The sequence below is a fragment of the Protopterus annectens genome, chromosome 10.part0 (assembly GCF_019279795.1).
Source record: "Protopterus annectens isolate FY-2018-M chromosome 10.part0, PAN1.0, whole genome shotgun sequence".
NCBI lineage: Eukaryota > Metazoa > Chordata > Ceratodontiformes > Protopteridae > Protopterus > Protopterus annectens.
In genome coordinates this window covers 88,320,330-88,334,991 of record NC_056744.1, presented here as the reverse complement: position 1 = coordinate 88,334,991, position 14,662 = coordinate 88,320,330, and the positions used below count along the sequence as shown (strand labels likewise).

The 14,662-nt window shown below is 42.7% G+C and overlaps 1 protein-coding gene across 2 annotated transcripts in view; it reads right to left on the bottom strand.

Moving 5' to 3' along the window:
- The window catches only part of EIF3C (eukaryotic translation initiation factor 3 subunit C), a 484,610-nt gene that overhangs the window by 237,681 nt on the left and 232,267 nt on the right, over positions 1–14,662 (bottom strand). For both annotated transcript variants that reach the window (XM_044085060.1, XM_044085061.1), the window contains exon 15: positions 3,564–3,788. In XM_044085060.1, coding sequence (XP_043940995.1) covers positions 3,564–3,788 — 225 coding nt within the window. The remainder of the gene's footprint in view (positions 1–3,563; positions 3,789–14,662) is intronic.

Below are 14,662 nucleotides of genomic sequence, written 5' to 3'. Positions count from 1 at the left end.
CGTCATGGAAGAAGGGACAGCAACCGACGCAGGACCCAAGACTTTGTTAATCAGGCCGACTGAGGGCTACCTCCAAGCAGATAACCCAAATGTAATGACTGCAACAGTGAAACTCGAAGAACATCTGGACCTAAATTTGTGAACCAGAAAATTTGCTGCATCTTCCAGCTTGTGCATGCAGCCCCATTAACTCACAGTTCTGCTCACGGTTGTGTACCGCCTTTGAGGTTTTGGACATAAGTTGTCCTTGGCCTGGAAGGATATCTTAATCTTAAGGTAGGCTTTGGTAGACTTAATTTGCCTTCTAAGCTATTTATGTTTAGATTAACGAGACAGCTTATATCCTGTTGGGCATAGCACTTCCTAATTTTGGCCAAAACCCTTTTCTTCCTGTTTTATAACCTGTTTATGTTTAGATTTCACCATAGTAGTTTGTTTTTAGAATTAGTTCTGGGTTTATTCTTGGTAAGCACAGCTGACTATGTATTTATTAACATTCTGTATGTGGCTTCTATAAACAATTCTGCATAGCAGCTGTGTTGTCAGTTTTGTTTTTTTTTTTTGGGGGGGGCTTGAAATTTTGTAGGTTGATCACTTAGCAATAGGAAGTTAGCCTTAGAATAGTTTCCAAATGTTATGGGATTAGCTGGGGTAACAGAATTTTTGCTGCGAAGAAGACCGCTTTAAGGCCTGACCTTATCAGGTAGGACACTACACTAGGGGGTGTACAGTTATCTCCCATGTTTGAGAGTACCAGGTCCTGTAATTCTATACACCCACTAGGGGTGCAGACAATCTGGTCCAATGTGTTTGACTTACAAAGTCCAGGAATCTCTAGGCTTGTAGGTGTTGGGTCGAGTTAAGAATCTCAGTTCACTGTGGGGTAGTTAAAGTTGCCCATGAATATGGTATTAGGGTGAATGGTGAGTGCCTCTAGTAAGTCCAAATAAGAGATATAGGTTTTCAATGGTCATAAAGGGTGACCTATAGCTTTTAAGAATATGATATGGGATTTTGCATATGGCTTTTTTGAACAAGAAGCTCAAACCCTTCGACCTACTAGACTAGCATTGTGCTGAGTTTGTTAATGTAAAAAATGTGTGGAAGTCACTGCAGCCCTGCACTGCCAGGATGCTCTCTGTGGCCTTACACCATGTCTGAGTAACTGCACAGGATGTCCACATTCACCAAAAAGTACAGTTTGGAGGTATGCAGTTTCTTGTTCAAGTTCCTAGCATTAAGCAGTAACAACTTCGGTTTCCCTTGAGTTGGTTTTGCTATGTCAGATGGTGCGTCAGTTTGGCACTGCCTAAAAAATGCACAAGGGGAAGACAATGACTTAGCCAATACTAGAAAGCCTAGAGGTGCAGACCATCGCTGGCAAAGTAGCACATTCTGTTGAACATATCCTCCCATGCTGACAAATATTGTACCCCCTTGGAATGACTCCCAAAACTAAGCTACTTAAAGTCAGTCATCATCTTTTCATATTGTGGCATCCTTGGTAACGGCAGAATGTTGCTCAGTGACTGCTACATACCAGCCTGGGACACAATCTGAGAGCTCCATAATCTCTTTCTTTATATAGTCCAGGGAGGTATGTTTCAGGTCTTTTACATCCATGTGGATCATGAGTAAGTCATACTGGTTCTTGTAGTTTACTGGATTTATCGGTGTGTGTGTGTGTGTGTGGGGGGGGGGGGTGATTTGACAGATCCAGACCCTGACAGACAACCGACCATCATTTTCTCCTTATTCAGCCTGGTGAGTACGACACCTGTATGTCTCACAACGGAGTCTCCTATGACAGATATTTGGGTAGTGTATTGGCTTCCCTTATGGCCTTTGTAGTTGAGGACTCAAGGAGTGTGGCAGCATGTGCTGCGTTGGGTGTCGGTCTAGTACAGTGCTTTTGCAGTTGCTGAGGATTCTTTTCGTAAGCCGAATTCCTGGGTGGCTTTTGAGGTTTAGGAAGGTCTGTGTGTTGGATAAGCACTATATATGGTGGGTGTAATGCTTATGTTACTGACATGATTGTTATTTTGAGTGCTTTTATGCAGGTGTCTTACCTCCAGTGACTGTATAATTACATCTCTCACATACTATATCCGTTTCCCAAAAGGGTTAGCTGTTGGCCAACATGACAAATTCTACATAGTCTCAGGATGCTCATATCTACCAACTGGCGGTGGAGAATTTAAGTGCCTATCTGTGGGTGCGCATTTTTTTAAGTGAACTACAAAGAGGGTGATACAGCGAACTAACTTGGGTGCTGTGCGAGTAGAAAATACAACAGGACACAAGTGAGTAAATTTGTATGGCAGTGCTGTTTACCAAGAAAACAATTTGGTCTTTACACAACTGAGCATTCAGTAAAGTTACGGGAAAGTTTTATAGGGAAAATTTAGTTTAAGTTTCTGCATTTATACAGCGCACTCAAATACCAGTGTGTAATGACCAGTGTTGTGCAAATACCCCAAAATTTATTGACTTCTAGAAAAGTATTTCCCAAATTGGACAAACCTGGCTACGTTCTACTGCCACTAGAACTGCAGTTCCAGCCTTCTTAATGTGACAACATGCTTCAGTTAGCCAAAAGAGAAACAAGTACCAGAAACAAATGAAACTAGTTACAACATGTAATTTCAGGGCGATTCTAAGGCAGACAAACCTTGGCTCATTCCACATTGTCACTAGGAAAAAAAAGTCTGGATCTGGTTATACATGAGCTGACTTGAGACAGAGATTAAGAACTACTGATTAAGCAGATGAACCACTTCTGCAGAGAGGCAACTTTGGGTCACAGCAGGATATTCTGTAGGCAGTATGTGAAAAAGCAACATGTACTTTAGAAGGGGACAGAGTGACATTGATTTGCATTTGCATGATGCTCTTATGACTTATTTACAGTTGAAAAACTCCTGAAAGCACAAATGGAACATTGCAAAATGTCAAATCATTAATGTGCATTCAGTTTTTTTCAGATGGACAGCTGCTAAAACATGCATCCAAGAACAGTAGTGCTGAACACACACATTAGAGATTTTGCCACAAGCAGTTCCAAACACGTGACCTAAATTTTGTCACACTTATCAGATGCAGTATGAAGATTAAACAAACTCAAGCAGCATACCACAAGCCCTCATTTTTTCAGTCTTTGCTCATACTGTAATGCTTTTCTATTCAAAACATGGTAGTTATTCTTAGAAAACACAACAGACCCTTTTTGAGATGTACTCTCCTTTCTTGCAGATGCCAAACTTCTACAGCTGAGCACAACAGCAAGTTCTCTGGGTAGTGCTCGATGTAACAAAACAGATCTCTGCACTTCTGCTTTAAAACAGACTTCAGCTTGCATTCTCTTCATCACAAACTTTATTAGATCTGTTTTTTTAAAAATGAAAGTCACAATTTTCTACAAATGTTTATAATGGGCACATATGGGTGTGTGAAATATCTGGGACAATGTTTATGCTTGATACTTCAACCACATAACCTCTCCTTGGTGGGGTTACCTGCATGTTACTATGGCTACAATAAAATTAAAATGTTCTTCCACTTGCCTGCACTGGTGGATCTGCATGCTGGATATTGTCCTGAAGGTGGGACATCAACATCAGGTCTCTCGCCTGGAACCATCGGTTATGCAGGGCATGGTGATAGATGTGACATAAAATGGCACAAGTTCGGATACGATCTGTTCGGTCCTTGGCATAGATGTACTTGCAAAGTCGGTCCATTAACAATGCACTGTCTTCCCCCTCATTCTCTGCCTGGTCCTGCTCAGACTAAAGAACAAAAGGAGGAAATCAACTTAAACAACAAAGAAACTAAGAAAAAAAAAAGAAATGAATACACAAAACTATGAAATCAGTACACAAGTTATGCATGGATGTATTTTACAGTAGTAAAACACACAATGACAAAGAAAAAAAAACAGATTAAATAAGAACTTTCAGATCACCAAGGAAGTGAAGGCCAAAGTGCACTATTACTTTTACCTATGATTTGGTCTCTGCCACCACCCATTACCACTAAGTCTCTACCCCAAGCACAGTAACATACTGGGAGACGGAGTTAAAATCCTGTGACTGCAATTATTCAAAAGTTGGTTAGGTGGTGTGTGTACTTCTTAACTCCCTTCCCGTGATGACAGACAGATGCACCGCAAAAGATCGGCTTGCAATCTTAGCCCAGGGTGCTTAAAACACACACACATGCTAGCTCACTTGACAAGCACACAAAAAATAAGGGAAATTTGAAGAAAGGAGTGGCTACCGCAGCAGTGATCATTCAAACATCTACTGTTATGGTAAGTTTACTTACTAAGTTCATCATACTGATCACTAGCCTTAGCTATATGGATTGGATTACGCTAGCTTACTATATTTGGTAGGAGGAAGGTGAAGGGTCCAGTAGACCCTGGAGAATGGTCCTAGCAAAGCCCGATTTAGACACAGACAAGGAATGAAGTTAATAATGCCTTGCAAACATGTGTACAGAAAACCAAGTTGCTGCTTCTAGAACTCGACCCTTTCCAAAAAGCCATAGATTATGTCATGGCCCTGGCAGAGTGGGCCTTGACCCTGCCTGGGATAATTTTATTGTAGTATATAACAGAGTAACAGCTTAAGACAACCATTTTGACACATGGTTGTCCATTCTTATTTTAACAAGAGATGAGCTACTGATCTAAAGACATGAAAGACTTAGTTTTGTTAACACAGCACCAGTTGTCTATGGATATTCAAGTTATGGAGTATCCTTTCTCCCTATCTTTTAGGTTCAAAAAAGAAAATGGTGGGGATAGTTTGGCTTAAGGTAAAGTCAGATAACACTGCAGGCATAAAAGGATTAGTTCTCAAAGGAACTCTGTCGAAAACGAGAAAGGATTCACTCACTACACAGAGACTGCAACTTACATATTCTTCTTGAAGAGGTCACAGCAATCAGGACAAATGTTGTCCATGTTAAAAACCTCAAGTCGTACAGACAGCTCATTCAAAGTGGCCACTCATTAGCTTCTATAACACAAACTTAAGATCTCAAGGAGGGATTACCCATTTTCTTGAAGGCCTCTTATGCAAAACCTCTTTCAGAAACATTTTAACATGAGAAGTTATTGAAAGACGGAGGTCCATGGGCAGACATGCTGAAATGGCTGATAAACGAACCTTGATACAGGAGTAAGAAAGGGCATGGGATAGTTATCAACTCACAACTACTGCAAAACCAGAGAAACACTAGCTCTGAATGGGTGCTGGTTATGCTGTTGGCACCAACTAGAAATCCCCTTCCATTTGCTAATATACAATCTTCTAGTAGCAGACTTTCTTGCCTGCATTAGTACCTGTGGCACATCCTCAGTAAAGAGACGCCTAACGGGAATTAAGACCCCATCATCCAGGAGTCAGTTAAAGCTGACTGACTGTTGTAGGGGTGTATCAGATACCCCTGATCTGGAATGAGTACATCCATTTTATGAAGAAGCCTGTGGTAACTGCCCCTGGCTATTTCCAAAAGGGAAAACCACTTCTGCCGTGACCAGAAGAGAATCACAGTAATCTTGGGGGATTCGATCTGCATTTCAGAAATACCCTGGATAAATCAGTGGAAATGGTGGAAAGGCATACAGAACATTCCAGTGTAAGAAAAGGAAAAGGCATTCATCTTCCAGGCCTTCTTGCACAGAGTTGTGGGGCACAATATTGCTAGCTGATTGTGCAAAGAGAAAGTAAATAGGCATACCTGAGGAGCTCCTCACGGATATCACACCTTGGAAGATCCCTGAGCTAGTTTCCATTCATGAGGATCTGCCCTTGTCCTGCTCAGCTTGTCTGACGATTTGGCTCTGACAGGATACAAGACGCCTGTACAGGAAGATTGTGCTGTGAAGCTATATCCCAAGCTAACATTGGCTGGTCTGCAATGGGTGTACGACCTGGTTCCCCCTTGCTTGTTGCTGTACCAAAGGACTGCGGTATTTTTTTTTTTTTTTTTACAATTTTAAGGGGACCGTACATGAATCACAGTGTTGAGTGCCTTGATTAAGTGATTAAGGAAGGCATTGCTTTTATATTTATGAGCTTGCATCTGTCCTAGGTGTTCCCCACACCTTGCACTTTTATCCCTCATGGGACAGAGAAGGGAAGGGCTGGATGTAGGAAATTTTCTGTCTTCACCAAATGATTTCTCTTCTGACAAACCCCAGCACTGGGCTTTAAAAAGACAAAGGGCTGTGATGTTGGGACCAAAGAGATTTCAGATACCACTGCATCTTTCTCTTGTGCAGTCTTGCCAGGGGTATCATGTGAATCATGGTGTCTGTGAAACCCAAAGTCCTGAGGTATTCCATCACAGTGAAGTTCGAGTAGAAAGCTTTAGAAATAGATCTAGATTTATTTTTCCTTGTGGAAGAAAAGCTCTTTAAATAGAGGTGTTTGCCCTTACCCTAGGAACTCAAACTTGTCCAAAACAGTCAGAAAAGACTTCTGAACATTCTCCTAGAATCTCAGCTTGTGTAAGATTGCTGTCATCCAAGTGAGAGTTTCCTGACACTTTGAAAGACTCTGCAAAGATCAGCAAGTAATCTAAATATGGAAAGTGGATGGATTGTAGCCTGCAATAAGCTATAACTGGAGCTAAACAGTTTATTAGCACTTTTGGTGTAGTGTCAAAGGGTAAGTCAGACAACTGATAATTTGATCTAGACACAAAGAACTTCACCACCTAAAGGTTGGATGAATAGGGATGTGGTAAACATCTTTTACAGTTAGTGTTACCAGTAAACTTAAATGAGGAAGAGGAGGCAAACAGGTTGTGAAGTGACAGCATTTTGAACTTTGGCACCATCACAAACAGGTTTAGGAGTGAAGGTTTGACAACTGGACTCCAAGCATTCTTTCCAATTAACATCCTTGAATAAAAACATTTCTCAACCTGTGAAGGAGGAACTGGTTCTATCACTCACTAAATATGCATGTGTTGAAGGACAGGGACAAACAAAACAAGAGTCTAGTCTGCTGGGTGAGGAATTACCCCTCCCCCAGAAAGGTGGGAGGATCTACCACTGCCATCTGCAACCTTAATGAATGATCCTCAAAACTTGTTTGAAACTATTTACTGCCAAAGAGAAAAGTGGAGACTTGGAATACCAGGGCTGTGGAGGTACCTTAAAAACAGGAACTGACTTGTTGGCCTATGTTTGGACTTGTGAGGCTGCTGTATTCTTCTTGACCTCCCACTTCTTAAACATCTGTTTACCTGCATTTTGGTGAGATTTTTTTTTCTGCTGTAATTGGATAAAGGATTAGTGAGTTCCTTGGAAATTTTTGAAAAGGAGGGCTGAAGAGATTTCCCTGTATCAACTTACCCCTTTTGCCATAGTTTTTGATAAACCCTGGAGCACAGGAACCTCAAAAAAAGTCTCTATCCAAAGGAGAATTTAAAATCTCATTTTCATATAACCTGGAAGGTTCTGGGAATGCAAGCAGGCAAACTGCCTTAAAAGAGTAGCAGCTGCCAGAGCCCTGAAATAAGTATCAGACTCCTACACACGCTGTAAACAACGAGTAATGTGCAACACAGAAGACCCTGAAATAAGTATCAGACACACACACATACACACACACACACACACACACATAGTAAGCCATGAGTAATGACCTGTGCAATAGAAGACCCATAAGTATCAGACACACACACACAGTAAGCCATGAGTAATGACCTGTGCAATAGAAGACCCATAAGTATCAGACACACACACACAGTAAGCCATGAGTAATAGACCCTGAAATAAGTACACACACACACACACAGTAAGCCACGAGTAATGACCGGTGCAATAGAAGACCCTGAAGTATCAGAGACACACACACACACACACACACACACACAGTAAGCCATGAGTAATGACCTGTGCAATAGAAGACCCTGAAATAAGCATCTGTCACACACACACACACACACACACACACACACACAGTAAACCATGAGTAATGACCTGTGCAATAGAAGACCCATAAGTATCAGACACACACACACAGTAAACCATGAGTAATGACCTGTGCAACAGAAGAAACTAAATTTACACCAGATATTTCCTCAAAAGAAGAAACTGCAAACATTCTACATACTTTCACAATCAGAAAAAAAACTTGTCATTTGAGCCTGACAATTCCAAACTCTGAAAAATCAAAGTTGCAGAAGCATATACCTTTTCCCCACACTTATCAATACTCTTCCCATTCTTATAAGGAAGACTAGGACTGGAAGTATCCTAGGACTGGAAGCATACTAAGCAGCACAACTCTTCCCATTCTTATAAGGAAGACTAGGACTGGAAGTATCTACGCAGCAGCACTTAATACTCTTCCCATTCTTATAAGGAAGACTAGGACTGGAAGTATCTACGCAGCAGTAAGATTAACAAAACCTATAGCTGCTAGGTCAGGAAAGAGTGTATAAAACGTAGAACGTGTACAGTTCATCAAGCTTTTGTCTTTTTTTTAGGGGCAAAAGGCTGACTATCATGAAAATTTCAGTGACACATCCTCCAAAACAGACAGAACTGTATAAGTAGGTAATGGTTCTGGAAATTCCTTTTGTAACAGCTCAGAGGGAATCTGAAACCACAGTGCTATCCAACCGGAAAAAAAACAGCACATTTTGGACATAGTCTCAGAGAAAGAAACCCTCACAGAGAGCATAAGAAACCAAGCTGTTATCCAAGTATAAATAAGAAAACTAAGAAAATCTTGTATCTGTCCCATTTTCCTGTCCAGATTCAGATACTTGAATCTCTTCAGAAAAAGAGGCATCCCTCTTTTACCAGAAATCGCCTTATAAGAAGGATCAGCAGCCTGAATTAAACCCAGAGCTAGAACCAGTAAACTGCTACTGTCTTAAGGCAATTTGAAGAGTAAATGATACAAGTTTGTTTCCAGTTTCTTTTCGACAGGAAAAATAAGGCCAGTATTCTTAATGGTGGCAGCAGCAGCAGCTTCCCCAGGTATGGGCTACACATTCTGACACAGAGAAGTCTTAAATGTTCCCTCTCCTGGTACTGACAAAAGTGGCTCTTCCTTGCCCACTAAGCAAACCCAAACAGGTGGCTAGAACCTGGTTAATCCCCGGTCCACAATGGGTGTAGGTGCTACACCAGAGAGATTAGGGGTAAAAGATTAGTGGTCTTATGAACAAGTTATGGCCACAGTGGTCATCCACTTGTGGTGGGGGCAAACTGCTAACCTGCTGTGGTGACAAAGGCGGTTTGCTTAACTTTTTCTTTGCGGCCAGAAGGATGATAGACATGGGATCTGTAATTTGTTCCATAGTCAAGCTGAAAATGGTGAGTTTTTCCCAGGGAAGACAATCAGCAAAAGCCAGTAAAATTTAAAGTCTTAAAATCACTTAGTTCACACAGAAAGTAATAAGCACTTTAAAACTGAAAACCATGTTTCTGTGGAGAAATCTTTTTACTTTTTGGGCTGGCAAAGTGTTTTAAACTGACGTGAAACAAGTGCGCTCCTATTTAACAGGACTACTAAGTCTCATGACAGTCCATTAAAACAGCAACTTCAAGAATAAAGTCACTTTTAGCAACAGGGAAGTACAATGAAACATTTCTACCAAGGGAAACTTCCATGCTTAGCAAAGGAACGATACAAGCTAACCACTGAGCCTTGACAGCCTAACACAGCAGCACCCTAAAAAGATAGGTTTGAGAACCAAGCCCCTCTGAGGCTGCCTGCCGCTGAAGTCAGCTTGAGATCATTAACAGGGCTGGGCACGTGGAAGGAGCCCTGAAGGTTTGGAAGTTGGCCGTCTGTTATATCCATGGCAGGATACAACTTGTATAGCTAGGGCTACTGCAGCAATGATCAGTATGACAAACATCATAGTCCTTTACTGCTTGAATCATAACATCTACTTGGATAAACCAGAAAGACATTCTGCTAGAGCAGAGATTACCTCTGAATACTTTAAATATGTCAATGGGTGATATTTGTGCTACTGTGACACGCGCTTCTCTGCCTGTTCACAAAAGACACTATTCCAGACCAGCTCTTAAGTCTGAATTGGCCTTCTGCTGCTATCAGGGGTATTCTGTCATGATGCCTGCCACCCAAGGGGACAAAAGCTGGACAAAGTCACATAAGACAAGGAAGTTATGTACTTAGTAGTAAGAAACCAAGACCCATGTCTGTCCACTGCAACATCCCCTCAAACTTTCCCCCATCCATGGTGGAAAGGGCCCTGGGGGATCTTTGAAAAAATGTCTGTAAAGGTGCTTACTGGATTGCGGTATACATGACAATGCTTTCAAGAGTCTATATGTTCCATCTGTAGCCCCCTCAATATGCACATATCAGGATGTACAGAGAGGAGGAGTTAAGAATCTTGGAATATCTTAAAGGTGCCGAGCTAACTAGTACTTGCAGCAAATAGTTTTAATAGCTTGTTGGATGTGGACCATGGTGATCCATCTCTGTGAAACGTACAAAGGTTTCATCCTTCAAGTACCAAGATTTTTTGCTTGAAATACTCAAACTAAACTAAGACCATGTGCAGTGCAGTTTGACCCCAACTCCAACATCCTAACATGACACACATTCTTCAGTTGAAAGGTCAGCTTACATTTTGTCACAATCTGTTGTTCCTCCTCTCACCTCCAATAAAATGCAGAGGCAAGTACATTGAAGTTCACTGCATATCCATACATAACTACTGTCAATCAAAGCAACACCAAGCTACATGTCCCCTAAATGTATCTACCGTTAAAAAAGGTAAGAAAAAAAAACTTTATGTACACGGCCTGAGAAGACAACCTTTGCTAACCATAATTGGTATAGGCAACTTGTTCAATAAAACATATGCACTGCTAAGTTAGCAAACTTACAAATGCAAGCCCTACACTGCAAGAATACACGTGTCTAAAGAAAATTACTTATTTCTATGGAAGTACATGTCCACAAAATACACAGGTAATCACGCAAGAGCAAACGATACAAGTGAACCCAAGAACACATCCATCACAGATAAGGACCTAACTACATAAGCAGGCTAAGTCAAACAAGTACATTAATCTTGTTGCAAATTACACGTGCTTAGACAACACAAAAATTATAAGCAGGTATCATCAAAATTAGGTAATTAACTCGCTGAGAAAGTGCAGTTGTGTACACTTGCCATAAATGTAGATGTTGGAGTGCAATCACTGTTGCAGTTATCACCTATGGGTTATTCCTACTGGGTATCCCTCGGCTGGCCTGAAAAATCAGAGTCAAGGTTTTTCCTGCATCGGCTGTTGTCGCTTGTAGACTGACGTCAGGTTGTCATCAGTTTTTCTTGCCCTAACCAGATGAAGCCCAAAGTTAAGGATTGCCATTAATCCCTTGTGGCTGTAAGCCTCACGTCAGGCATTCATGCCACTGTAAAAGAGAAGCAAGATGGGGGATGGAGGGAGGGAAAACAGGACTGCAACAGTGAATATACTCGAACATCTACATTTTTGTGTACACAACTGTACTATGTTTTTCATGTTTCACTATTGCAGTCATAACCAGTGGAAAGATTCCTAAAGCTGAGGAAAGGGAGGTTGGACATAGAAGTGCCCTAAGAGTGGGTAAGTATGCCCTGCAGCTCTGCAGAGGCAAAACCTGCCCTTGCCTTGGAGAATAGAGGAAGACTATAGTGTTTGGTGAAGGTGTGGGCAGAAGTCCAAGTGGCAGCTTCTAGTATGTCCTTAGTAGGGACTCCTCTAAGGAAGGATGTGGAAGTAGAAGCTGCCCTAGTGGAATGGGTTCTTATGGACTTAGGAGGGGCTTTCCCATGCAAGCTATAACAGAAATGGATACTATACGAGATCCACTTAGAAATGGTTTGTTTTGAAATAGGCTTTCCCTCTGCTCCAGTGGTGAAACTTACCAAGAGTTGATCCATCTTCCTAATGGATTTTGTTCTGTCCAAGTAGTACCTTAGTTGCCTGTACACATCTAATAAATGCAGAATTCTTTCCCCCTTGTTCTGAGGGTTAGGAAGGAATGTGGGTAGATGAATAGCTTGATTCAGTGTCACATCCGACACTACCTTGGGCATAAAGGATGGATTTGTCCTGAGGGACACACTGCATGAAAAATGATGAATGGCTCAGTAGCCATGAGAGCCTGGAGTTTCGAGATCCTTCTGGCAGAGGTTATAGCCAGGAGGAAAGCAGTCTTCCAGAAGAGGTACTGGAGTTCTGCTGAAGCAGCCAAAAGGGAGAAGAGTTAGCTTTTCCAGAACATAGTTCAGATCCCAGGCAGGGGTGGGTGGCCTTCTGGGGGGTCTGATATTTGAGACACCTCTCAGGAATTGCTTAATCAGAGGGTGGGAGAATAGTGGTTGCTCAGTATGAGAATGAGCTGAGATGGCTGAGGCGTGGATCTTTATAGAAGAGAAGGACAGCCCCTTACTTAGTAGATCCACTAGGTAGTCCAAAATAAAAGGAATAGAGGGCTGTGAGTTACCTTCACCTCTAGATTGACACCAAGAATTGTATCTTTTTCATTTGTCTGAGTAAGTTTCTGGTGCTAGGTCTTCTTGCTTCTCTGATAATGTCAGAGACCTGTTTGGCTCAATGCAGGGCTGTCTAGTGTCCCTAAGGAATCATCCACGCAGCTAGTTTGAGAGTAGGTAGGTTTGGGTGCAGCACGTCCCCTCCTGGTTGAGTTAGGAGGTCTGGCATCAGGGGCAGGGTATGACTCCTGGGCTAGGGTGAGCAGCAGGGGTACCAGTGCTGTCTGGGCCAGTCTGGAGCGATGAGGACTGCCCTTGGTCCTTCTTCCTTGATTATGATCAGGACCTTTGGGATCAGTGGCAGGGGAAGAAATGCATAAATGAAAAGGTTGTTCCAAGGGATAGTCAGGGCATTCACCTTCCAAGCTAGATGGTGGCATTCCCTGGTGAATAATCTTCTCAGCTGTTGGTTGAGGTGAGAGGCGAAGAGATCCACCTGTGGTGTCCCCCAGGCCTGGAATATTTGGAGGAAAAGCTCCCTATGGAGTTGTCATTCGTGAGGATCTAGAAAGTTTCTGCTCAAATGGTATGCCAAGTGGACACCTGGCAGGTACTAGGCTATCGGGTATAGGCCCCTGTTGGAGGCTGTCTGCCAGAGGTTCATGGTTAGTCTGCAGAGTGGATAGGATTGAGTCCCTCCCTGCTTGTTGATGTACCACATTACGGTGGTGCTGTCTGTCTTTATGAGGAAGACGCCCCCCCCCCCAGTTTTAGATAGGCCAGGAAGGCTATCAGTGCCTTGTGCACTGCCATCATGTCCATTTGGTTGATGTGCAAATGAAGGTGCTGAGAGCCCTAAGAGCCTTGGACACACCTGTGGTTGAGGTGAGCACCTCAGGCAATGTCTGCGGCATCTGTGGTAACCGTCTGCCCCTGTGGACGTATGGTGAAGGGGAGGCCTCTGTTTTGGGCGCAGGCCCCTGACCACCAGAGGAACTCAGCCCTTACACAGGGAATCAGAGGTAGAGAGCTCTCTAGAGGGTGAGAATGTTGGCACCAAAGATTCTTTTAAGTACCACTGTAGTTTTCTCATGTGGAGCCAAATTTCCTTGCTGTGAGGTGCTTTTTTGAAGCTAACTGGGTGAAGTAGAGACGCAGGAAGCTCTGCTTCTCTGGGGATAGGAAGGCCATTTGGGAAGCTGTGTCTAGTAGTGCTCCCAAGAAGGTGATTTTCCTGGAGGGGTTTAGGTTGGATTTTTTCTCATTGATGGTGAAGCCTAGGGAGGTAAGGAGGGTAGTTACAAAGAGGAGATCTTGCAGGAGCTTATCTTTGCTGCCTGCCTGGATGAGCAGTCATCCAAATAGGGGTAAATTGGAATATTCCTTTGTCTGCAATCTGGGAGCTGTAAATAAGCCAAAGGGTAGCGCAGAGAACTGAAAGTGTTGAGATCCTGCCTTGAAGCGTAGGTATTTCCTGCAGGATTCTCTTATGGGAACGTGAAGATGGGTATCTTTCAAGTCTAAGGTGACTAGCCAAGCATTTTTGGACAGCATAGGTAACAGCTTTTGCAAAGTTAGCATTTTGAATTTTGGTATTACCAGGAATGTGTTTAGAGTGGAGAGATCCAGTATGGGGCACCAAATGTCCTCTTTTCTGGGTACTAGGAATAATCTGGAATAAAATCCTGTGCCTGTTTGTTGTAGGGGGACAGGTTCTACTGCTCCCTGACCACTGAGGATTTGGACTTGCTATAATGCCTCTGCCCACTGATTTGGAGGCATGTTTGGGTGTCCCCTTAAGGGTGGGATTTCGATGGAGAATTTGTATCCCTGAAAGATTTTTAGGACCCATTGATCCTTTGTTACAGACAGCCAGTTTTGTTTGTAGAGGGAAAGCCTTCCTCCTAACCTCTGGAGGGTAGTAGTGGGGCAGAGGGGGGTGGGGGAATCATTGCGAGATTTTACTGTATTGAGTTGGCTTAGAACTCCCTGCTTTTGGGGTGAAAGTGGTCTACTGCTTGGTTCTCTGTTGTCCCCGATTTTGTGGTCTAAGGGGCCTGTCTCTATGAGGCTTGCTCTGGCTAAATCTATTTTGGGCAGGAAAAGACCAGTGTTTGTTGGGGAAATTCCTGCTGAACCTAGGAGGTAGAACCTGAAGCAAGTC